Raw genomic sequence first — 25,836 nt, forward strand, 5'->3', positions numbered from 1 at the left:
TCTGTTTCCCATTGCACTTGCAGAATCTGAACGTTAAATTGAAAAAAGTTCTTAAGATCTTATCAAGGTCGATTTAAAAATAATACATATTTGTCCTCTATGCATACTATGGCTTTATAACACAATTTAAAAAGCAATTCAGAAGTTTTCAGATGAACTTAGTTGCTATTTGCAAAAATCCAGCATAATCTTTATAAAATGCTAAGTAATAAAAACTTCAGGAGCTAAGTAAGTGTCAGTTGCTAAATTCTGACAATGGTTACATTGCACACTCAAGAACAGCATTATTGCTGAAATAGATTCTTTATTTCTGAAACATTCCAAAACAGCAGTATACACAGTTGTAATCAAATATTAAGTCATATGCCATTATAAGAAAGCATTGATTAGTGCAATTGGATTTTGTAAAAGATCTATCAAAAAGATTTATTCGCATTAAAACTCATTTTCCATAAGCAACTGTTAATAAAACATTACAATTTAATTCTTTGTAATAAAGTACTGAAAATCAACTGTAGTTTTAGAGATCACTGTATCTTTGTAAGTGCAATGTGACTTATGCTGCCATTTTAAATACAAAACACTATGACAATAAATTAACAATTGAACAAATGGTGAAAGACCAACAAAACCACACTGACCCAGCTGGATGGCAATTTCCAGTGAATGCTACTTTTTGTGTGCTTCTGCAACATAAATATACTGCTTTGTATTGCCAATGGTACGATTTTGTAAGATGTGTTCCTAGCGCTAAAAAAGTACATTACCCCAAAAATATTATTTATGGCACAGAAAAGTTAAATTATCTCTCTGTTGTTCAAGGTTCAGGCAAGTTTAAATGAACTTAAGTATACAAAATAAAATGTACTGGAAACACTAGAAAAAAATTCAAGCACATACATAAGTCCCCCCAAATCCAAAATAAAATGCATGATGCCTTTACACTGAATAAATTATCTTAGAATTTCAGTACAGTCAAGCTGTCCAAAAGCATTATCTCCTAGTTCTTTCCAAGGAAATATTCTGGTACTTTGCACATATATACTACTTTCTTCAGTTCCAAATGCCAACACTGCCGTTGTTAGTCTGATAACAGTGCAGCTGTTCATGTAACTGATTAAGTGCAATATTTAGTACTTGAGAAGATGTTCATTTTTTAGAAATGACATTGCATTATGGATGGTTACATATTAAAATCCTGGGGGAAATAATACTGTATGACCCTCCTTTTCCAAATCATTGTTACCCAGCCAGCTGGGTAATGAAATCCACATCATTTATTTTCCAACGTTGATGGGTATCCTTCATCAATAGCAGCCGTCTCTCCAGTTCCCATCCCGCATCGTGCTGAGTGATGAAAGTGGCTTTGGAGGCTGAAGAAAACTGTAAGAACCGAATGACAAAAAAAGACAAAGGAAGTCATATTTCATCTGAAAGATCAAGGTAACAAACATAATTTCCTTCTGCAGTGACACTGGCTTTGTGGCTTACTTAAGACACATCACTGGTATATTTCTGGCTCCATGCTAATGCAAATGTAAATATCTATGGTGAAATTAAGGCCACTTCCAGTGAGACCCCATTACTGTTACTGGTCTTAACGGGGTCAAAGTTTTGTAAAAAGGAGTTTGGTGAGTAACTGTCATGATGCATGAGACCCCTCTGAATGGGAAGATTTGGCTTTTCAGGCCGAAAGATGATAAAAACCTACTGTTGTCACAACGAACAGCAGAGATCTAAGGGGAATATTCTCCAAAAAAGCTGTTGTGCTTAGCATGCTCATGAAAAACCAGCACTTTTATAAAAACACTATGCAGGCACTGAAGAATTCTGGCATCTTATCAGTTGAAGAACTCTACTAAGTCCTGCTCCAGACCCTTTTACCCAAGACAACTGATGACATGTTTCCATCCCACAGCTGAAGTCAGAGAGCTGGCAGTCCCAGCACCACCACTCCTGCAGGGAACTTGCCGTCCTCCAGGCCCTCACCCTCACACCTGGGCTATGTCTCTCAGTAATCAATGAGGACTTATAATAAGATGCTTGCTGACCATCTTACAAACTCTCTAGGTACTACTGAGGTAACTGTTTCAAATAAGATTAAAAAAAGGAAAAACAATCATCTGACTTGGTCTGACTGCCAACTCACTGGTGATGAGGCAGGCTATCTCTAATTTGCCACAACCATATTTTAGTTACACCAGAATTTGCTGAAAATGAAGTGTTTCAATTCTGTGAAACTGTTTCTTATAAAACCAGGTCTCAAGCCTTGTTCTCTGCTTTTTCTGTGAGTTACTGATGCCCCCTCTCCCTTCCAAATGACCTTGGCTGGAAAAAGGTGGTGGTATGTTGTAAGGCAGGCAGTCTGTAAAAGCAGTCACCAGAGCAGCCTCTCTGCTGCAACTGCTGTTTTAGTGGCAAAAACATTGCACTTAAGTAAAAAAAGTTGGTTAAACTTGGGTTCAGCCAAGCTGCTTTTGTCCAGCTCCACTTTGTTGCAGGATCACTTATCTTTGATATAAATCCAGTTACTTGAGGCATAAACCGCAACGTGCCTCTGGCATTTTCTGCAAATGCTGCTTTCATTTCTTTTTTTTTCCAGAAAGAAAAAGAGAAAAGTATGTTTAACAATCTTCAAGAAAAAATGGAGAAGGCAAAAGTAAAGAATAATTAAGTTGAAAGTAAGTGTAAGAATACTGCTACGTATCCAGAGCTGAATCTCTGCTACAGGACAATGAACAGGAAAATGCCAGCACTGAAAACCATTTCAAACAAGCACAATCTGTCAGTATGATGCCACCTGGTTTGAGATAAGAAAATTTTGAAGGATCTGAAGTCCCTTTCTACTTTTCCATCACCAGCTGGATTGCAGCAACTGGCTCCAGAGCAAGGCAGCAGGAGCAAGCAAGCCTCCCACCTTGGCTCCGGAGCTGTGCTTACATTGCTGCCATGCCTGTGCCTGGTACCTGGGATGATCCAGACCCTGAGCTGCTGACTGACTTCCTGGCTTTAGCTGGGACCTGCCTCATCACTGTGGACTTGTCTGGAGACTGGGACTATTGGCTGACCCCAGTCACCATCAGTGCTGCTCTTGGCTGGGCACTGTGGGGGAGCCTGGCTGTCCCACTCAGCTCCTGGCTCACCTGGCCCTACAGGAAGCTGCCCCTGCTGAGCCTCACACTGTGTACAGATAGAAAGAGGAGGACTGGAAGGGCTTCAAGAAGCCCTGAGCATGGAGTTGGAGAGGGCCAAGGGTTGTGGATCCATTCAACAGAAACAAAAAAAGGTGCTGCCTCACTTGTAAGACTAAGAAGAGATGGACTGTGATGTTACAATTTCTTTATACTGCTTGTGGATACATGAATCTCTGACAGCAAGGAGAAAAGTAGTTGATATTTAGCCAAACTGGTTATCTTGGCTATTATAATTTTATTTCACAAATTATCAAAAGCACTCCCTCATCCTGTGTTTGATCCTATGCAGTAAAAACTGAAGTTCCTGAATGTAGGCCCTATATAAAGTGTCTAACAACCTATTTTAAGTATATAAAATGCCAATAACTTGGCTGCCTAACAGTCTGGCCATAGGTATGAAGACACAGCTTTACTCTGAATGTGCACTTCTCCCTGAACGTCGGATTTATTTAAAAAACAAAAGACCTATTCTACTTTTTAATCACGTCATGACTAAAAACATTGTTTAATTTTCCATATACTGAAAGAAGCTAGACTCTAGAACTGATAATCAGAAATACCATTCCTTAGAAATGATCACAGTGACAAAAATCAATAGTGAGAAAGTCTGCTTCTGACAGCTAAACTCCTTCCAAGAAAATTCTGTATGAACTGAAACTGCCCTTATTTTCCACATGCATAAATAAAATTAAATGAGGGTCTCAAATTAAATGAGGGTCTTAAAGAACTGTAGGCTTAGCTCCAATCTGCCTGTGCTTTTAGAGTTCTATAAACTTGTCATTACCACAGTGCAAAGACTATCAGTCTTCAAGGATCATTGGTCTGGCTCTATGGCAACATATGATGCTGCTAAGGTACATTTGAAGGCAAGAAGACAGGAGCCCAGACTTTCTGGACTATAAATAGCTTTGTTAGTGATTTGAATCAGCTTCTAATAAAAACAGTGTTGAGAGTACAGTGTCTCACCCTCCCACTGCAACTTCTTATTTTTCTTTAATATTGTCTGTTGTATGAAAAGTTACAAAATAGCAAGGGACTGGTCTTCATGGACCAGAACATCTCTTTCTCGTATGTTGCTATGAAAGATTTAAGAGCTCTGCAGAAGAACATGAAGTGGAGGAAAGGAAAAAAAAAAAAAAAAAGAAAGAAAACCCTCTAGTATAAAAGAACTCTTAACAGAGAAAGTCCCAGCAGAGAGCAAAGGAGGTTGTAACAGAAATCTCATGGTACAGCCTTCATCAAAGAAGAAACCTGACAGCTCTTTATCAAAGTTTCACTGTGGTTGGTCAAAATCTGTTGTCAGTCACATCGGTGTAATCCCCAAGTTACTCAACTAAAGAGAGAATGTGAGCAATTGAACTCATTCTGGATCTAGCCAGTATGTAGTTGAAAGTGTAAAAATGGTGAGAGCTTAACAGTCACAGTTCATCCAACAGAAAACCAGGTGGTCACACAGTGGACCCTCACAAGAGGAGGGATGCATGTGATGGAACGAAATAGTTGGAAGAGTTGACACAAGCTGATAGAAGTTTGTCTTTGAGAAACTTCATCACCTATTAATCACAGAACATACAGCTAAGAGTTTAACTGCCGGGTGTGATAAAGTGATTAAAACAGAGTCTCTTTCCTCAAGCTTATTTTATTGCTTGCCCTCAAAAAATCATTTGGAGATTAAATTCTCTTGGAAAAATGCAAAAAAATGCATCTGCTTAACAGTATAGCTCATTGCAAGTATGTGACACTCCAGGATTCCCTGTTTGGCTATTGTGTCCCAGCTGGAATTGAAAAGATGCTGGTTCAACCCAAGACTGTACTATCCAGGATATTTCCTTCCTCACAATGCCGTACTGTCACAAGTTGCATTTTTACAGTCTACTGCCATTTACAACAGGGATGCAACTCTTTCTATGTGAGTACTCTAAGATTTGTTCATCCTGTGACACTGAAATAGCAGCTGGCACAAGTCTGTAAGAAGGCAAGCCACATATGTTAATGCTATGAGGTTTCCATTTGTTCTGATTTCTTACTGATGGGCGGCAATCCATTCTTATTTATACGTGATTACATGCTATCAGTTATCATAGTTTACTAGGAACTACCAGCAAGCATTGTCCACCACTACCTCTGGAAAGAAATATTCACCATTCAGTGACTCAGCACTGGGAGCTAGAAACTCTTCTGTTTTATAGCCCAGCTTCATATTCAGGAGAAAAAAAACCACAACACAATCTAAACCAAAGCCATCCACATAGGGAAGGAGGCCTGTTTAACTCTTACCTTCGAACTGGCTGTGCAATTTTACTTCTGGGTATGCCACTCCCATTGACGGCCAGCGATGGTCTTGGAAGAGCACTGCGCCCTACAATCCCCTGACTGGCAGTCTTGTTTGGCATTGGGATCCCAGTGTTAGAATATAACTGCAAGTTGTTGGACACTGGAATACTGCTACTACTACTACTACCTTGTACAGTTGGGCTTACGTAGGCAGTAGCTTTGAGAGGCTGTCTGACAGACACTGGAAAATGTCCCACACTGTGAACTCTGTGTTGAAGCTGTCCTGGTGATGGAACTGTAAAGAGTGGTAGAAAATGAAGTAACAATTTCAGTATGCAATAGATGAGGCCGGTTAGTAATGCTCATTTTTAGATAGATCTGAATAGGGATAAACACATCATTATGCAATTTACTTGCTAATTATAAACTGCTGAAAACCCCCCTGGATCCAGTACTGTGTCCAGTAACACTGCACTGAACTAAAAATACCCTGTTCCACTCCCATCCTGAACAAAAATCCCACCCCATACTCATCCCTTCTCCCCTCAAAGAGGTTTCATTAGCCATTACAAGCACACTAATTCTACCTATGCAATTAGAGCTTTAAACAGGAGAAATTGCTAAAAGTATAAATTAATTACTGTTAGAACATTTAGATTTTTGTGAGGTTGCTTGCAATAACCACATGTTCTTTAAGCAACATCACATTAAAGCATTATAAAACATCAGAGAAGTCTAAGCTTTATATATAAAAACAATAAAAAGGCTATAAAAAGGTCTTGAATAGAACAGCATATTCCAAGGCCAATGTTACGTAAACTGTCATTTTAAATCAATGCTATGGGTTCCAGAAGCTTTATTTTCTACACAATCCTGCCCTCTGGTGTACATCAGACACGCATCTGTTCAGAGTCCACATATCAAAAGCAAACTCTCAAAAGCCTGAAGCACACAAACTAACATACCGCATACAGGCCAATCTTTTTTCAAAGACTTGAAAAAGGACATCTTAAAATCATTTAAAGACACAGGAGAAAATACTGATATGTGATTCAATTAAACAATGCTGGCAATATATTGCTATGGAAGTCTTATTATAACACAGCTCCTTAAATACCACAGCACAGCCAATTATTAGAAATGTTTTTCAAAAAATTATTTCAGAAAAATCACATTTTATACCCACATATATATAAACACAAAGAAATATATATTTCTAAAATAGTAAATAAAATTAAACTCTCAATGCACCACCATGCAAATTCAAGTGGGAACCTGAACAAGACTTCCAGTCTCCTATTCAAATACAAGAGAAATAAAAAAATAAATCCAGCAGTCTAATATATTTACCAGAAAAGATGCAATTTAATAGTTTTGAAGACACTTGTAAATTCTGCTTAAATTTGAAAGAAAACACCCACAGGAAAAGGTTTTGCCTTCTCCCTCCAAAATTTCACAGGACATGGGAGGCAGAAGTTAAATCCTTTCTCCTGCCTGTGTCCAGTGAAATCCACTTACTTCAGTTCCTCTCAGAGTACTTCATCCACTGTGCTAGAAAAGATGAGTTTGGATCTTGACCTGTCTTGTTCACGTTCTACATTAACAATTAAACATCCATCCCCCCCATCAAGAAGTCACCTAAATTTAACTAATTACAGAGTTATTTTAATTCCCCCACTCAGTAAGTATATTATACTCAAGGATATAGCCCTCAGTTTACCACATCTGCTTGGAAGAAAGTGGCTTAACTTTAGTCACCATGTATTTTAAAATAGTATTTATACAGTGTACTGTAAAACCAGCATTGTATTAATTACCAAGAAAAGCAGTTATCAATTCTAGTATCAAAACTAAAAATGTAAGCTTATATGAATTAATTGTATTATCGGTGCTTCTACAATACTACTAATTATTATTTTCATTTTAGTTTTAAAGTTGACACAAGATCAACGGGCAAAGAAAAAAGAAAAAGGATGAAACTCAATACCGCATAACAAGATTGGCAGATTTTGCTTTCCAAAATAGAAACTTTGAAAATCCTGAGCTATATTAAAATCTAGTGCAAAAGGAGTACAGTCTGCTTTTAATTTTTCATAAAGCAGAGGATCAGTGACTGGGACATGTATTTTACCACTCTACTGATTCCTTTCACGCAGCCAAAGAACACAGGTACTTACTACATGACTGCATCCTTGAAATCCCATTACTCGCTCCATGCAAATTGGAGTCAAAGCTCTGACTGTTCCTCACAGTGACTGGAGAACTAGCAAAGCCAGCATTACTGTTAATGGTGGGGGTACTTGGCATCCGAGCGAGGTTAGGCATGCTTCTTCGAAGTTTATCTGAAGCAAAAGAAGATAACATCCATAGTCATGTCAGAATTTTCAAAAAACACAAGCAGCCTCTGAATAATTTCTGTAGGAAATCAAAATTAAGACAAATTACTTCAACACAAAGAAAGGTTTTGCTCTGCAGGAAGAATATGAATACATTATTGACAGCCTACTAATTGAACCCTTCTGACTACTGTAACAACACGGTTATTCACAAACAATTTTGAAGACACCAATAGGCATTACATTTTCAGAATCACAAGGATTTAAACACTAAAGTGTCATAATAAGGATGAGTTTCACATAAGTGTGTAAAGTAGGTCAGATGAGTCATGCCCTAAATGTGCCTGTTTCTTTGCGGTGAATACAAAGCAAGGCTGCAGTGACAAAATCAGACACAGGCATCTACACTGCGGATGTACAGAGACAGGTGAGATGAATCCATCCTAAGTGACTAAAGTCTTGTTTTCATGTGCCAGTGAGATGCAAAAAAATTCCATTCAGTACCTAACCTTATTAGCATGTTAAGTTTCTGCAGGTGGCCATGCGCAAAACCTGCTACGTCTTGATGCTGTTCAGTTGCTTGGAGCCCTGGACTGGCACCAGGATTTTCAAATCTGGTGGTTCTCCCTCCTACCCTGTGATGACTGATTTGGTGGGTATCTTCAGAACAGGCCTGTAAGGCCTTTCACAAAAAGAAAGCTGTAAATGCCCCAAATGGTTCTGGGGCGAGTCCAACAGCTAAGAGGTCAGAAGATGTCTGCAACCCTACTCACACTAGTTGATTTGGAGACAGAAGCCGAAACCAAGTCTGACATCTCAAGACGACTTCCCAACCACAACAGCATTAGGTAATCTAGGGTTAAGCTCTTTTGGTCTCTTCTGCCATGGGGCCAAAGGGAGATAACTCAATTCTGTATAACCAGAAGAGACTGGCAAGGGCAGAAAGGCACACACTGAATGACCTGGTCTGAATTGCCTCCTGTGACATGACAGACTTCAGTAAAGTACCGCTGTGAGGAAATAACAAGTCATTCATTAAATTGTCACTGACAACACCACTAACGTTGGCCTCTTGGCCAGGTTCTGGAGCACAAGTGTTGGGCCCTGCTGAGGTGGCTATGTTTCTCCTGGTACTGCTGTCACCATGGAGGCCACCAGCTCCTGCCCCTGCCGTAGGTTCCAGCTCCTGGCAGATGTGTGCAACAGAAAGCAGGGGTATACTTGTTTTCTGACAGGCAGCTAGACTGCTCTCCAATGGGCATTTCAGGATTAACATTTTGGATTTATGCACAGGAATGACACATCACACACGGCTTGGAGTTGATGTTTTGGGTCGACCTCCTAGCTCACACAGGGCAAGTTCAGTCCACAGAAACAATGAATTGACTTAGGAACCTCTGTTTATCAGTCCATATAAACATATAACCTATTTAGCACCACCATGAGCTCCTCCAATCCTTAAAGCTGCTAACAACTGATGAGTAATAAGAAGTGACAATACAGTTTTATCTACACAAGGTATTAGTAGTCACTAACAGTAACCTCAGTATGCATGATGCCTATGTAACTCCAGCAAACTGTATCACAGCAAAGCTACAACTCTAGCTGTTATAAAAAAGAACTAGTGCAGAATCCTGCAAATAGTCAAAATATCCTTGTACTTCAAAGGTCCAGAATTTTTAATATCCTCATGTCCTGAGTCCCAATTACTAGTTTCTACCTGCCATTCACACTATATCATTCACACTAGTCCTGTAATGATGAGACCTTCTTCTCTTCCCTCTCAACTAAGGCTGACTTTCAGTTACCATAGATGATCTGACAGAAAACCATTGTTGTCTAGGAAATAGTTTAAATATTCCTGTGAATTAAATACACTACATTTTCATATTTTTGAAATCAAACAATAGGTATGGGAGGTAAGATAGGGAGGAGTTCAGTGCAGGAAAAGAAAATGCAAGGTTTGAGTTCCTGGAAACTACAGTACAGCCAAATCCTAACAAAGAAACAGTTTGAGGGTAATCCCTCAAAGAGTTAGAGTTGTTGTGCTTCACTGACTCACCACTGACACTGGCAGTGGTACAGCAATGAACATTAGCAAAGGGATTACCACTGCAGTTCAGTCAGGTGCTACTAATATGACGGATATAACAATGTTAAAAGTTTTCAGGCTTCCAAAACTGTCCTGGGGATGCAAACAATGGCATTCATACAGCTACTTTATGTCCCTATTTCTGAAATACTCATGATTTTGCAAACTGGAAAGGGAACTTTCTTCCTATGACGCAATCCTTGGCGCAGAGCGGCAGAAAATTCATGAATATGGGATTCCTGTAGCTACTGTTAATTTTGGAGCCCTAGCATACCCTTTAAAATCCTAGTCCTGAAATCCTAAATCAGTATTACAGCACTTGGCAAAAAAGGTTTGAGCAGCAGGATGGTGGTAGGGAAGATGGGACTGCATAAAATAGCTTTTCTAATACTATCCACATATCACGTTGTATAAGCAGAATTCCTTGGACTCTACAACATGCTCTTTCACTCAAGGACTGCATCAGCCACAACAGGCATGATCTGCGCCTTGAATTGTCCAGTGGATGCAGCCACAATAGCAGGAAGAATAGGTACAGAAGTAGCTTGTATTTCCTCCATGTCATGGGTGGCCACATCTTTTGCCTCCTGTTCATTAGTCCCTTCTCCTTCCAGCAGTCTGATCTGCTGCTGATTCATTCAGTCCTCAGGCAGCAGATTCCTGCTGCACCTGCACATTCTCATCCATCGAGCATCTGTGTTACTTCTTTGATGGGTCCTTGTGTCTGCTGAGATAAATGGCCCTGAAAAGCAATGAAAATAGCAGGTCAGTTTTGTGTTTGGGGAAAACCCAGAAACGTTCGTCTTGATGGCATTTTGCAGCTTTCATCTCCTTGGATGATGCATCCTCTTTCATCTCTCTTGAAGTTTGTTCTGTCACCTGTTCATCTCCTAAGAACAGTGGAAAGAGTCTTATAGACGATTTGTTTGCAAATGAAATGCTGGCTCTTGTGAGCTTGATATATGGAAGCAGAAGGTGGGAGTTATGTCATTTTAATATTATTTCAGGCCACTGAGATGTGACTAGATACAAACTTGCTGAAAATATGAGAAGAAAACAAAAATATTTTTCCAAGCTGCTAGTAGCAAACCTTCCCTTTCTAGAGCTCTTTACTTTCCTAAGACTGATGAGAAAATTAACAGACAGGAGTAGTGAAGGAGTAGAGCTGAGATGTATTCCCAGGTGAGAAGTAATTTGCCCAAATAAACCTGTTTATGATGAATGTTGAAATTTGCTAGGGTTTCTGCTGCCTCTTCTGCACTGATGTGGTTCACTGGCAAGCCTAAAAAAAACATCGGTTTACAGTTTGTTCTGTTACAAAGATGTGGATATTAACACCACTGAGGAACTCCAAAGGACCTACACCTTCTACAGCATCCATAGTTATTGTGACCCACTACTGAGTCTCAACTATAAACCTAGGCTGAAACAAATACAATGTTTAAGTAGGATGCAGCCGTATAAAGCATCACAGATGTATCTTCTCCTTTCCCCAGCCTTCTTTGAGATGTAATAGCATGACCTACAGGCATTCTATTATTGAGATATTTGAAAGTGTGAAGAAAATGTGAGGACAGGTCATGCGAGGGAGTTAATAATCAGTTCCTGGTTATTATCACCTTCTCAGAACAGTTCATGCATATACGCACATGCTTGTCACTTCATGAGTGTTCTTTAGGTGCCATACATTGCCCTTGTTTCACATATCTGCAGCAGAAAGATACACCAAAAATCACCTACTGCACGTTTACAGTTCTTCCCCTATGTGGCATCCATGCTGAACTGCCTGTTGCCTAAAGCACATGAAAAACTGGGAATTGCCAAATACAGGGTCTTCTGCCCTCAACTGAAAATGTGCATGAAAAGACCACCCCACAGCACAGATCATATTCACTAGAGAAATGGGTCAAAAAGCAGGCAAAAGTGTCCTTTATTTTGTCAAACATTCCACAAAATTACAGTAAAGACAGCAGCTTGCCTCTTACCCAGCTGCTTCAGTTCTGATTTCTTCCAGAAAGTTCTTCCCCAGAAGTCATTTCTTCTCTGAAGTCAGCCTGGGATCGGTGGCCCAGCTTCTTTCTGGCAGGACACCAGAACAGGAAGCACCTGCCTTCTGTCTTCTGGTCCCAGCACCGCTGGTTGCCATCCCTGTTCCACCACCTCTTTGTTTTTTTTTCCTTCCCTGACCTAATACTATCACCGGCTGAAGATTAATGTCCACGTAGCATGCAAACAGACCTTGCCCTTGGAGCAAAGCTGCCCCAGAAGAGATGTGCACTTGGTGGGCTGCCAGAGTGGGAGGTCTGTAGCGGTTCTTGATAAGTATCATTATCTCTCTGTCAAAGCGCCTCATCCAGTGAGGCTCTCCTTGCAAGGAGGGATTAAGTTGACTCTACAGTGAAGTTTCTTAAAACACATTTATTCATTCATTGAAAGTTATACTCTGCAAGTGTTGTCAATGTTTTATTTGAACAAAAGAACTCACAAGCCTCGCCAAAAGTGCACTATCATTAAGGAATGTGATACAATGAATCATAATTATTAGTGTCTCAGAGAAATCTATATCACCGTTTAACCTATGTTAGCCGTTTCTTACACATATTTAAATCCTTCACACAAACCCTGTAAATTCAACTGTCTTGTCTGTATTGTATGCAGAAATAAACTGGGGAAAAACCATAAAGAAAAAAATCTGTGCTTTTATATTTTAAACACTATGTTCTATGTTATGTAGGTATTCAGAGTTTGTTCTGAAGTCTAAAACTTGTAGACTCAATTACAACTTCACTTGAAGGGATTAATTTCTCTTCCTCATCTTTGAAGGCCTGAGTTCGGTATCTGCATTACACTTGTTACGGTTATAACATTTATGACTTCCCAAATACACCAGGGTCTGATTAAAGGTCTGTGGAATCATCGGTTGATATAACAGAGACATCAGTGTGCAAAAACACAAATAAAGATTAAGAACTAAAAGCAAGTCTTTCAGTTAAGCGAGAGACACCATTCTTCATGACTGTCAACACCTACATTTTGCTAATGTTGAACACTTCCATTTTATTCAGAATTATTACTTCATTTCACCCTGGCTTCACAGGCATGTTTCCCACCACAGATAGTTTGAGCAAATCACAGATTTTTCCATTATTCTTCTTGACTTCTCTCCACTTATCACTATTCTCAATGTAACTTCAAAGTAGGATTTTTTTTCTCCTTTTCTTTAATAAAGTCTGCAACAATTTCCTACAGTGACTCCTCCCTTCCTTATCAAACAAGAGAGGTTATGAGCAGGAAAACACTCTGTACATCAGTAAATCAGTAACAGTCCTTTTCCCACCTCTCCGAACACACAAATCAATGTTAGTCTATACTAAACTGATATCTAAACACCAACCTACTGCCTCCGAAATGCTACTCTTCTGTATCTGCCTGGAGTTTGCTTAAAAAAACCAACCAACCAACAACCACATTTGCAGCTTTCCAAATGAGGCAAGGGTGTTTCAACAGCCAATGATGTTCATAACATTTCACCTGAGAAAAGTTATTCCCCAGAAGAGTACAAAATGAAGTAACTTAACTAGTAATTTCTGAAAAAGAAAAGCAATTTTTTTCAAGTGAATGGTATCTGTGGCCTGTTTATGAAGGTATCAACCAAGCTAAAAAAAAAATCAACATAAAAATGTAATGGAAAATATACATTAAAATTAAAAGGTTGCCTGCGCTGCTACGCAATGAAGGATATATTTTATAGCTGCCCCTTCTTACTGCATTATAATAAACTCCTTCTTTAGCAGGAATAATTTGTCCAAAATACGAAGTTTCCAATTTTCAGGTATTACAAAAATGGACACTTTAAAATGCACAGGAAATAAGGTGTGTCAGGATAAAAGTTTATGAGTAAGTTTATCTCAAGATCTGGAAAGTGGGCCTGAACACAAGATCAATCCCATTTTCAGTATCTTGTCTATCCTGGATTTTGACTATTCTAGTTGATTTCATAGGACTATAGTTCTGTTACATCTGGTTCCAGAAAATCAGAAGTAACAAAGGGCATAAATATTAACATCTATTCAAAAAGAATAAAGTGACCCAACAGAAATAAAAAAAATTTTTAAAGCGTTAAAATGAAAGAGATTATTTCTGCATCACAGTAAAAAAGTGTACATTTATGGACAACATAAAACATGAAATTTGGTGGTATTTCTTATATGAAAATGACTAAATATAAAGTATTCTTGATATTAATAGAGCTAGCAACATTTTAAGTTGTTAACCATGAACTTTAAATTAGAGGAAGGGAAGAAAGGTATAAATACACATCTTTCCATTGTCAACATATTAAAGGCTTTGTTAAGTTATAAAATACACACTAACTAGACGGACTCACTTTAGCTAATTGCAACAGATACTCAAAAGCTGTTCACCACCTTAAACACATTTTAACATATTTACATTTGCACACATCTGCCACTTTACGCTATCATTTACCAGGAGCCTTTCAGTACAGCAAGCTGTTGGGGCCTGGCAGTAAACGGGACTGCTACCATTCACTCAGACACGGGTGGGATAAGGCGAGAGAAAGAACCTGAGCCCGAGATTGGGGGCTAGATGGTGTGGTATTTTAAAACAGATGTTTGGTATTTTATCTTAAAATAGATGTACAACAATTTAAAACAGGGCAGAGTGTCAAAATTATAGCAGGAGAAGCACTTTGCTACAATACATTGGCAAGAACAATGTGTGAGTTCAAAATTATGGCCTCAAACACAGCTGGAAAACATCTGTGAGAGTATTCTTACCCCAAGCACAGGCAGAAGTTTACTATGGTGCCAGAAACCCCAGACAATCTCTCTGCTACCTAAAATGCAATCCTGTGGATGGAGAACAAGCAGCCCATTGGAAAGAGACTAAAAACCTAGTACACAAGTCAGTACCTACGCACAGGTACCTCATGCCATTTGAGAGACTCTGGGTTGTCTGTGGCAGCTGAACAGGGTGATGGTGAAGCCAAGCAGGGTGCATCAAACTACCTCATATAGCACTACATGCTTGTATGTGGGCAGCTGAATTGGACCCTTCATACATATGCGGGCACCCACATCTCAGCATTTAAATGTAGGCCCTCCTCATCAGGCAGCCAATATTATACTCTTAAAAGAATTATTAAAGTTTTCCAAGTTTATCACACCATCAGTGTATTTGTTACAGTACAGATAGTTAAAGTTAGAATAAGTACCTCAACTAGTACACCATACCAAGCAAACTTCACTAAAAGCAGGTAGGACAGCATCCCTCATACCATTTGTTCCTAAAGGCAAAAAATTGTACTTGAGCTAAACACATAGACTAGTTTTAGGGAGACACTGTGTCAAAGCTAAACATTGTTTATTCACCCCAGAGTGAGTGCCAAAATTCAACAGTTACTTGCCACTTACTCTTTTCTTATGGAGAGCTCTGTGAATGATCAGATGAACCAGGGGCCAGACTGCTGACTGCACATACAAGAACACAAGTGACCTCTCTGAGGTAAGAGAGTGGAAGAGAGATTTGGGAAGACTGCTGAAATGGCCACAAGCAGCACAGCATGTGTTGTGTGCAATTTTGATTAATTATGGATGATGCTTTCCACATATATTGAAAGCAGTAACTAAACAGTTTAGTCCTTCCATCTATCACAGCCCTCTTTCTCATTTGTCTTGGTAAACTGTAACAGTGTGGAAGACACCATCCATCACACGGAGCTTCAGATAAATTCTTATTTTGCAGTCTACCTCCATTTCAATGTGTAGGAGTTTTGAAAGACAAAGAAATTGCTGCCAAGATGATGAGAAGTGCCGATAAGATGACGCTATCGTAATACTATTCAGACATACTCAATACAGTGAACACTTGACTCCTTGTCTGCCAACAGAATACAGTCAAAGCAAAATGTTTCTCAGCATCAGTATTTGCCACTTAAGTGTATCAGTGCTACATGACTCAGAGGCTGAAGGTGCAGAAGCTGAAGAGATAATTCCTCTCTAAACATAGTGATACTGGCTGTTAGAGGACTGTCTGTCATCCAGCAAACAGGTAACTGAAGTCACGTGTGTCCATCTCAGCAACACCAAACAGATTATTCAACACCTCAAAGTTCTTGAGAAAAAAGGCAACCAGGTGGTAAAATTGGTGGCCTTTTACATTTATACGCTTCCTAGTTAATCAACTAGTCTAGTGTTTTCAGTGCTCTGTAAGTACTTTCTGAGGTTTCCATATGGGAATCCAATGCTTAAGTTCCACTGACACGGAACACACACAAAAAAAAAATCATTGGAAAAACATTTGGGGGCTATATAAAAAGGTTGCAGCACCACATCTTGCCCTTATTCCTGAATCAAAAATACCCCATAACCTTCCTTTCTATCTCCCCAACATTTCTGCAAGTCTTTCAGTGCTGTCCCATTCCTGTAACTCACCAGCAAGAAAAATAACATTGAAATTAATATGACACATATGCTGTATCAACAAACACCCACGTCACTCTGCCCTCTGTTAACGTCAGCCTTCTTTATATACTGCCACTTGTCGATTATACTTCCATCCCATGTCTTACCTTGAATGCAAGTGCTTTTGGCACCAACCTATCATGTCTTATTTGTCAGGAAAGCAACATGCATACCTGTAGGGTTCTACAAATAGCAGCTTTGTGTTGTTTTGGACAACACATCTATTTTCTTGCCCTAAGGTGAGCTGTAACCTGTAACATTACAAACAAGACCCTGACTGAAAACTGTTTTGAATTAGCTTGGGGAAATGACTGAAGGAATAGGAAAGTCAGATGCAGCATGAGGAAGAAAACTGTGATCATAATAAGAAATGAAAGGAAGGCAGTAGCAACAAAGGAGGGAAACTTAAGTCTTGAATAAGCACTGAGACACAAATCTGCCAGAGACTCTGAAATACTTCTCAAATGCAGTGCAAAAAGCAGCAATGGCTCAGGACAGTTTGGGAGTGACATTATCTCCCACTACTTTAACAGTCTGCCCTACCAGACCTGGAAGAGGAGCAGAGTGTTAACCCCTGTTGTAAGCACTCATCACAGATTCACAGCATGGCTGTATTAACAGAAAAGTCAAGAAAGGGAATGAAAATCTGAAAACCCTATTTTGTATTTTACTATATCCACAATGGACACGCACAGGCCAAACCTGAAAACCCAATCAGTTCTTCTAACCAACCAAGAGCAAAGATGCTCTTTCCTTTTTCTTCTTTCTTCACTTTTGGTCATCCTTGCAGCACTTTAAACTAGCCTAAAGCAACAACTTTCATGACCAGGTCACAGATTACATTTTGTAGCAAATTACTTAACAATAACATACCTTGATCATTTGCACAGGCTTAAGTTGCTTGTCACCATTCACAGATTGATCTAGATGTCATACACTAAACACACTTCACTCTATTGACACAATTTGATCTTTAAAATGGCACTGGCACTTTGCACAGAGAAAAGGCCACTTCTCAGAAAAGCATGCAACCCACCTCCGTTCACTCTATTTGGTTGCTGCTCTGGAGTTTGGGCTTGAGGAGAGTAGTAGGGCTGCTGATAAGCATTTGAAGGGAAGTGCGGGGAGGTAGGGCTCCTCCTGCAGTCCCGGATACTGGAGAAAGTCTGTGAGTGAGGAATCCCTCTCTGGAAGGGTGAGCAGCGAGTCAGCCGTGGCTGCGGAGGTGGGAGGTGGTCAAACTCTTCCTCGTCCTCAAGACTATAGCGATCATATTCCTGGTCACCACACGTCCCTTTCTTTCCTGCATGCAGAGAGACGCTTGAACTGTGCCTTGACACAGATGCTGAAGTCGAAGCATAATCTTGCCTAAGGCCTGTAAATTCCAAACAGAGGATGATTCAGCTTTTGCTAAGTCATTATCTCTTAACATGTACTTCAATCTTGAAAACTAAGCAGGTAAGCAGACGTAAATTTACAGCAAGAATTGGATTTGCAACATCACCAGGCTGAAGATCTGAGGTAGGATCTACCCTGATCTATCTTTTGGTGTCTACTTTTCAGGCATCTAAGCCTGAATTATCTTCCTCAGGATCCCTTTTTAATAAAATTTAAAAAGGATACAGGCATCTCCAAAAGGCAGTACCTGTGAGATGTCTTAGACACCTTTCAACATAAGATGAATTGCCTTCAGGAGGCACCTATTTCTCTGCCAACAGAAAGACTATGTAAGTATTAACTTTTAAAAACTTAATTAAAGGAATTAACACTCACTCTATTCATTTTCCAAGTTATGGCTATTCAACTTTTATATTCATGCAATGAAAATGCTGACAATGACATTTCCTAAACTTATAACCTATGTAATTATTTTGGCTCTCCAACTTCCCTGAACCAGAATTATTTCCTGCTAGCAACCAGTGTCACGGACAAGGCTTAGCGGTAACACAGCTGTGCTTTAGACAGGCACGCATCCTTCCACACCCTTCTCAGAACACCAGGTTTTGCAAAACATCCCACTATTAGCACTGCCCCAGAAGAGCATGTTTGCTCCAGGTCAAGTGAGAGGGAACCATCCCCATCCCTTGTACATCCTCCCTTTACCCAGCTGGACAGTAGCCAGGGAAAAAGGGGATGTACATCACATTTCCAGGAGCTGTGTAACCCTGCCAATAGCTGCGCATAACAACTTTCCTAGATTTACAAAAAGCCCTTAGCTTTGACAGATGTCTTTGCTTCATAATGTAAACTTCTTAATATGCTTCCGCCCTCCTATTCGAGTGGGAGCTTCTATTTGTGGCCATGCAGAGAGCGTGCCTCTGTGCACGTATAATACTACCACTTTCTACAGGAATAAGTGGACAATAACTATCATGTGCTCAAACATTCTGTACCAGCTGCTCCTCCAAGGATGAGATACAAACATTACACCTGACATAGATTAGAAGAAAAACTGTTTTTCCTTCCAGTTTACCAATGACCTGATTCCTTAAAGCGCCAAGTACCTGAAGTCTTTTTTGGAACCTCAGTCTGAAGGAGACAAGGGCAGTTGTCATGTAAGTAATGCGATCCTTTGTACCTTTGATAGTTTGTTTTTTTTTTTTTTAAATTCTTATCACTTTCATATAATATCAGAAATTTTCCGAGCTGTGACCACACACATTTGTCAGCTGAGAATTCAGCTATCTTGGTAAGTCTCACACTTGCTAATTCCTATGCTGCACATAACGAGTGCTACCAGATGCTCAGCAAGTTCAACTGCTGACAAGTGATCGCTCCAGCCTGCTCAGTCTGGCTGCTGCAGCAGATCGCAGCTCTAACTTTTTCTTCACGTTTTATTTTTATTTTATTTAATCACTTATTACTTGGCATTTTCCTTCAGCCACCATCTCTGAATTTCTCTTGGTTTTTCATCTCATCATTTCCTCCTTGATGTCTCACTTGGCACTAGCAGGAAGTGAGAAAGATACTGTACTTACTGAGTGACTTCCAAGTCAAATGCCCTTTACTGATGAATAAAGACATTTTCCAAAAATTATAATCAAGTCAAACTATAATCTATGTCAAACAAGCTTTTGGGCTCAGATCTGTGCATAACCACCACTCTCAAACCAAAATGTTAAATTTAAATGCCCCAATTCAGAATTTAGGGGAATTAATTTCAAAATTCATCTGACAATTAAGAAAATCAAAGTAGAGGCAAAGAAATCCATGAGACCTGTTTATTTTTACCTTTCTCATGAAACGTATGCATGAGAAAAATGCTTTAGCATCTTCCCTCCACAAAAATTATTTTAATTAATGTGGTAATACATTATAAATCTTCTAAATCTACATCTACTCAACAAGTATGGAGCTACCAGTTGGGATTCAGAAAAATATAAGCATCAAGTTTTGAAAGAATCAGTACCATTAACCTGAACCCAACAATGTGCACACCTTCTCCAAGTAGGTGAAGAGTTCTTCCACCTGCCCCTCAAGAGGTGACACCTTTTAAGAAAGAGCCATTTGACTGAGACCAGACTGGTATAGTTTTGACTGTTATGGGAAATCTTCCTCAGACTACTTTGAAAAATAAAAAAAAGACACCTACTCTCCTCCTGTAGACGAGCCATTATCTGAACATCGGTGAGGTCCTGCAGCTTGTATCCCATGGAGATGGAATCATCCTCCAGCTCCGAGGTGCTCAGTTCACTGTCTATTGATGACTGTGGGCTCAAAGGGGAACTTCTAGAAATGTAACCTATGTAAGAAAACATAACTTTTAGTCTGTGAATACATCCGGCCATCTTTCATTCATAACTATTTGCCCTTTATGTTACAGTAGCTTAAAATATTTTCTGTATAACAGACAAAAATTTTCAGAAGTGTAGTGCAATCCACCAACAATTAGCAAAGGGCTTTGATACTCGTGAGAAGTTGTAAGTGTAGTAATGGATCATGAATTCCTCTGCTTGTTCCCAAAATAGCATTACATAGCCCAGACAATTAATAATTTACCCAATACAGTTCTGATACTGCTCAGATTAGTTAGTGTAGTCTAAACACATTTGCATTTGAATCCTTCTTATGGGACTGTGGTTCTCACTGCTCTGTTCTGGAAAGCAAGTGTGTATGTGTCACCAACTTCTGCTCAGTGCTCAGATTCCATACTAGAGTCATTTAGCTAAATTTTACTGGGTTTTTTTACATTGTTTATGAACATCAAATAAATCAATGACAATAACAATTAAGACTGAACATTATGCAACAACAGAGAAAGCATTACCTCCTTCACAGAGCTACCTTTCAGAGAGGGCTCTGGATTCTACATTCTTCCCTGCATGATAGTAAAATATAAACTAAATTACAATTAGTTGCATGAGCTAGTTGTTGTTCAACTTTAAAGAAAAATTCTTCAAATAAAACAGTAAATCACTTTCTAATATCCTCTGGACCACCAGACACCCACTGCCTGCAGGGCAAGAACTGCTGTGACTATGGCTCATCAACTGTGCTTCTACCACAGATGTGTATGCATCCTCTAGCACTGATCAAAGCAGCCACCTAAAATTCATCCTAAATTCAGCTGTTCTACCTCCAACAGAAAAATACACACAGGAGATTGCTTTGGAGGGACAGTAAAGGGTAAATGTGTTTGCTTTTTTAAATTTGCAAGTTACAATGGTCCTCGAGGTTTTGCAGAGGTAGTAACAGCTGTGCCCTTCTGGAGCAGCAGTGGGGAGCTAGACAAGATAGCTGGGGGTATCTCAAATAGCATGAGATGCTTTCATTTAGGGACTAAACTACATCCCATTGAATAGGGGAGTTAAGACATCTCACTCACATCGACACCTACACCAGGTGTTCAGTCAGGAGATGTATCTCACCCATATCCCTAACAGGGCTTTCTGCACTGATTTCATGCATTGTAAACAAAATTATGCACAGATCGGTGTGACACTGATGCTAACTTCCTTAGACCACACCTGCTTCCACCAGCAATAAAATGTTAATGCTTCTTCCCCAGAAGATTATTTTCTCCACCACCACTGCAGCTTAAGAGAAGTCACAGATATAAATTGACTCCTCATACCTGTAATGAAGAAAGAAAAATGCAACTCTTTGCAATTTAGAGCCCATAGAAAGTTTGTATTTTTCCTAAAACTCCTGCATCCCGTGAAAATCAGTGGCAAACATAAAATAAATCTTGGATAGTAGCAACAATGCCAGCTTGAAAACAGCCATGATTCTGCTGGCTATTTTTATTGTAGAGGAATTCTCCCTGCAACTTCATTACACAGCTGCACAAATGTTTCTGTAGACATAAGGAAGGGGCACAGTGGGGCAGAAATGAGCAGCGAAGGGCAGACAAAGCTGGGGACTGTTTAAACTGACACAGTTGCAACTGTACTCTCAGGTAAACTATTACTGAAATACAGGCTCTGTTTATTAGCATAGCTTTCCTATAACATGCTGTGTAACACAGAAGATAACCTACACTGCTAGTTAATTGCCAAATTTTAGGTAATTTAAAAAAAAAATCTCCCTCCGAGATGACAGGCTATATACAATCATCCTAACAGTGTACTGCTGTTAAATGCCAGCAAGATTAGATTAAATTAAGCAATTCTGTAAGCACTGTAAATCAATAAAAAGATAAGCATTACCTGTCCGTTCAGGTGTTAGTATTGCTTTACTGGAGGTTTTAGAGAAGCTGGGACTATTAAAGCCATTGGTATATGGGGTGAGTCTCGCAACAGGACTATAGGGAAAAGCCAAGGAGACAGGTGTAGAGAAGAGGTTCCGCCATCGGCTAGCTGTTACAGATGCGAGGGAGGAGGGGGAAAAAAAAGATTTATCGTTATAAATAGAATAGTGCTGTTAGAGAGAAAAATAATCTCATCTTAATCTGTTCATTATACATTTTTTACTTATGGCAAAAGAAAAATAATGGTCAAAATTCAGCAGCAAAACAGAGGATCAGCACAGCCTTCTACATGTAAAAGTGTGCTCCAAGAAGATTTCTAGCAAATATGTCTTGTTTACTATTTTCTATGTATACATTCATCACATACATCGCTGGGTGCCAACACACAAAGTAACAGAGGAAGTAAAAACCACTGCAGTTAATAGAGAAACACAGATGAAATTTATAGTGCTCTTCAAGGACCTGTTCATGGCAATCAATCATCACACAATTGAATTAGCGTTAAAATTATCAGTTATGGGAGTTCAGAGACACAGCAGTAAAAGACGCTTAACCTTCAAGTGCTAAAAATAACTGTAATCCCATAGCAAGCTTTTAAGATACCATATTTTCCCTTCTCTTTTGACAGCATCAAACTCCTGATTACATAAGCATGCAAATTTTTTTTTCCACTCTTTTTGGAGGATCAACCAAATAATACAACAGGGCATCTCTTTTTCTACATATTGCTTACAATAAGCTTGCAAAGCATTTGGTCTGTTCAGTAACATCACACAGAGCTCAAAGTAGGCAAGAAAGCTAAAGGCTTATTTATTTTACATTTTCTTAGTTCATCCAGTAAAATATGAATATAACTGTCCTTTGGTTTGCCTGTTTTTTAACATGCATTCAAAAGGTAAAATAAATAATATCCACACGCTCTTCAGAAAATAACTAAATATTAAAGTTGCTTTAAGTAGAAGGAAAAGGCAAAACTTAAAAAAAGTAAATTTCAGACAACCCATTCAGGTACAAGAAAAGTTTGTACAGATGAAAACCAAATGATAGTATCACATGTTTATTTGTGATAGAATCTATTTTGTCCTGACAGATGTTACGTACAGTGACACAAGGAAGGGAGCTAGGAACATGCCTATACCTAGCTTAAAAATCAATGGCATAACCTTGGTGTTTAGCAGGTGTACTCTTGAAATGTCAGATTCTGCAAACCAGTTTTCAAAACTAGAAGGGCCAAAAGCCCTCAAAATCTATTCTCCATCACATGGCTAGTTAATACCACAAATCTACTGTGTTATTTGGACCTGTTGATCCCGTCATTTTAAAGACTCACAGATATTCCAGTAATACTCAGGCCCCCTCTATTTTAAAACCTCACTGTCACCAAAATGTTTTAGCAGGACACACAAACTTTATTCCTTCTTGCCAACATCAACACTGTGTGGCCATGGGAACAGCAGGGAAGCCTATCTTGTCCTTGGGCTGTCAATCACATCCTTGCAACCTTTTGGAGTAATCGGTTCATCACCAGTCCAAAAGATGCTATTTCCCCCCTACTCCTTTTTGCTTTGACCCACACTCAGCGGTACTCCTGGGTTTGTAAGGAAATAGGCAGCCTTTTCTACTCTTCCCACCAGTGCTACTGAGCTTGGAGTGAAGGCAACTGCCTGGTTCCACCACCGGCACAAAGCAGTCAGCTGGGGAAGGTGGGTACCTGCAAGGCTCAGTCTCTGTGGAAAGGAGTTAAACTACACATTAGTAAGATATAAAAATGCAAATTATGATCTTTGCCTGTCTCCTCAAAGAATTATTGCAATACCCTCATGTTTGATGATTCTAGTTCCTTCAAGCTTACAGAAACCTAAAGGTCTGAGTTCTTAACCACGAGCAGCACCAGCACCACTTCTAGGAAATTTCTCGATGCCAAGCAACACAACATAAGACTTCCCAGCAGGGCTATTTGTCCTTAATGTTCACTAAGGTGATCAGTTCGGAAGTCAAGCACGCAAAAAGGAGATCAAACACAGATGGATACAACTCTATAAACTAGTAATTAACAGAAATTGCTGGAGATGAGATTAACTCACAAGAAATTAGTAACTGCAAGTTGATGAGGCATTAATTGAAAGAAATGCATGCAATAGACTAGATCTTGATATCATATCCACAGATAATGTTTGTCATTTCCACTACAAACCATCAGTAAGGAGCAAAGGATGACAGTTCCTTGCAATTTTATTTTTCTGCCTAACACAAGATCCTGTTTTGTAGCAGCCTGATCATTTGCCAGGCCAATTAGCTGCCAGCATGTTCTCACCCCCAGATGTGGTCAACTGTACAGCACAAATAAACATCATTCATTACCCTCTACAATAACCACTGTGAGCTGGCCAACTAAGCACAAAGCAACAGTTATCGCGACTATGAAAGCAAGAACCCACATGAAGAATATAATTAGTATTTATGGCAAACTAGATTTCAAACTCCTCTTTCAAATAGTATGTGTTCTCGAGGAAAGATGGACGAAGAAGCCAGGAAACTCTACACTAATGTCTCTATATACTAAATCTCTAAATATACCAATGTAAAATATCCCCAAATCTAACTTTTGCTACCGTGCCTAAAATAAAACTTCGTAGTGTTTAAATGTCAAAGGATTGACACTTCTTAGGCATATGATTAACTCCACTGTTTAGGATCAAATATAGAAAACTGTTTTCCTTAGGTTTCAAATGGAAATATCAAAGTACATATTGAGTACTTCTACAGTATTAAAAAAGACAACAAAATTAGACTTACTGAAGTCTTGTGCTAATGCTAAAAACATAAAAAGGTATGAGGGAAACAAGTGCTACAATCTAGGCAAATATGCAAATTAATGTAAAAACTGTGCAACAGATAGACATTTTAGGATAGTTATTTCACTCCAATTCTGAGACTGCCCTGGTTAGCATCATAAAACACCACTATGGTATGCATGGATGAGACAATGTTGTTAAGATCTTTATTTTAAAAGCCCAGCTGTTAAGCTCTGAATTTTACAGTATTTGTAGCTTCTTCTTAAATCCCCAACTCCAGTTGCCCATAGACGAAATAAGAAATTCAGGTACCCTTTAAAAACAAAGGAAGTTTCTAACCTTTGCAGTTGAACAGAAACATGAATAATCCTCCTCTGCCTACCTTATACTGAAGACGCACTGAAGGAGGAAAAAGTATCAGCCCTGGAAAGGAAAGCAGGGGCATCTAAAGAACCATCAAAAGAAAAGAGCCAAAAAATCAGTTTGATTTATTGACAGCAAAGAGTTAAATGCATTAACAGCTTGACATCTTGAAGCATGAAATTGTTGAAAAGACTATTCTGTAATACAATAAGCACAAACTGTCCCAGTTAAAGTCTACAGTTAGATTGGGAGTGCCCAACTTTTCGGGTATTATTTCCTTGGTTTTGATCAATTCTTAGTAAGCAGACTGGTGATGATGTACTGCATTACACAATATTTTATAAAGGACTTGTCAAAATGACTACATAAGCAACCAAGCAAAACCTTTCCTTTAAAAAGTAAAATCAGCAACAAGTGAGACTGTTCATAACTTTAAAATATTTACTAATACAACTGAAGGTTTAAAAATTAAGATCTTGTTTTTATAACTTCCTTAGAGATATCAAAATGCTAAAATAGATGAGAATAGTAACTCACAGAGAAAAATATAAGCAGCTACATAAACACAGATATTCACCATACTGACTCCTGTGAATAATCAGCATTTG

The 25,836-nt window shown here is 39.1% G+C and overlaps 1 protein-coding gene across 2 annotated transcripts in view; it reads right to left on the bottom strand.

Annotated features, from left to right (window-relative positions):
• Window positions 1–284: 284 nt before the first annotated feature.
• Window positions 285–25,836, bottom strand: part of SLAIN1 (SLAIN motif family member 1) — a 54,541-nt gene continuing 28,989 nt past the window's right edge. Inside the window, exons 3-8 of one of the 2 annotated variants that reach the window (XM_074859451.1) lie at window positions 22,030–22,179; window positions 19,974–20,123; window positions 17,418–17,756; window positions 7,646–7,810; window positions 5,472–5,763; window positions 285–1,383 (exon numbers count right to left, since the gene is read on the bottom strand). In XM_074859451.1, coding sequence (XP_074715552.1) covers window positions 1,308–1,383; window positions 5,472–5,763; window positions 7,646–7,810; window positions 17,418–17,756; window positions 19,974–20,123; window positions 22,030–22,179 — 1,172 coding nt within the window. In that variant the 3' untranslated portion in view covers window positions 285–1,307. The remainder of the gene's footprint in view (window positions 1,384–5,471; window positions 5,764–7,645; window positions 7,811–17,417; window positions 17,757–19,973; window positions 20,124–22,029; window positions 22,180–25,836) is intronic. The other variant, XM_074859452.1, reaches the window with a different exon arrangement.

Source organism: Strix uralensis, chromosome 2 (genome assembly GCF_047716275.1).
Source record: "Strix uralensis isolate ZFMK-TIS-50842 chromosome 2, bStrUra1, whole genome shotgun sequence".
In the NCBI taxonomy this organism is placed as follows: Eukaryota; Metazoa; Chordata; class Aves; order Strigiformes; family Strigidae; genus Strix; species Strix uralensis.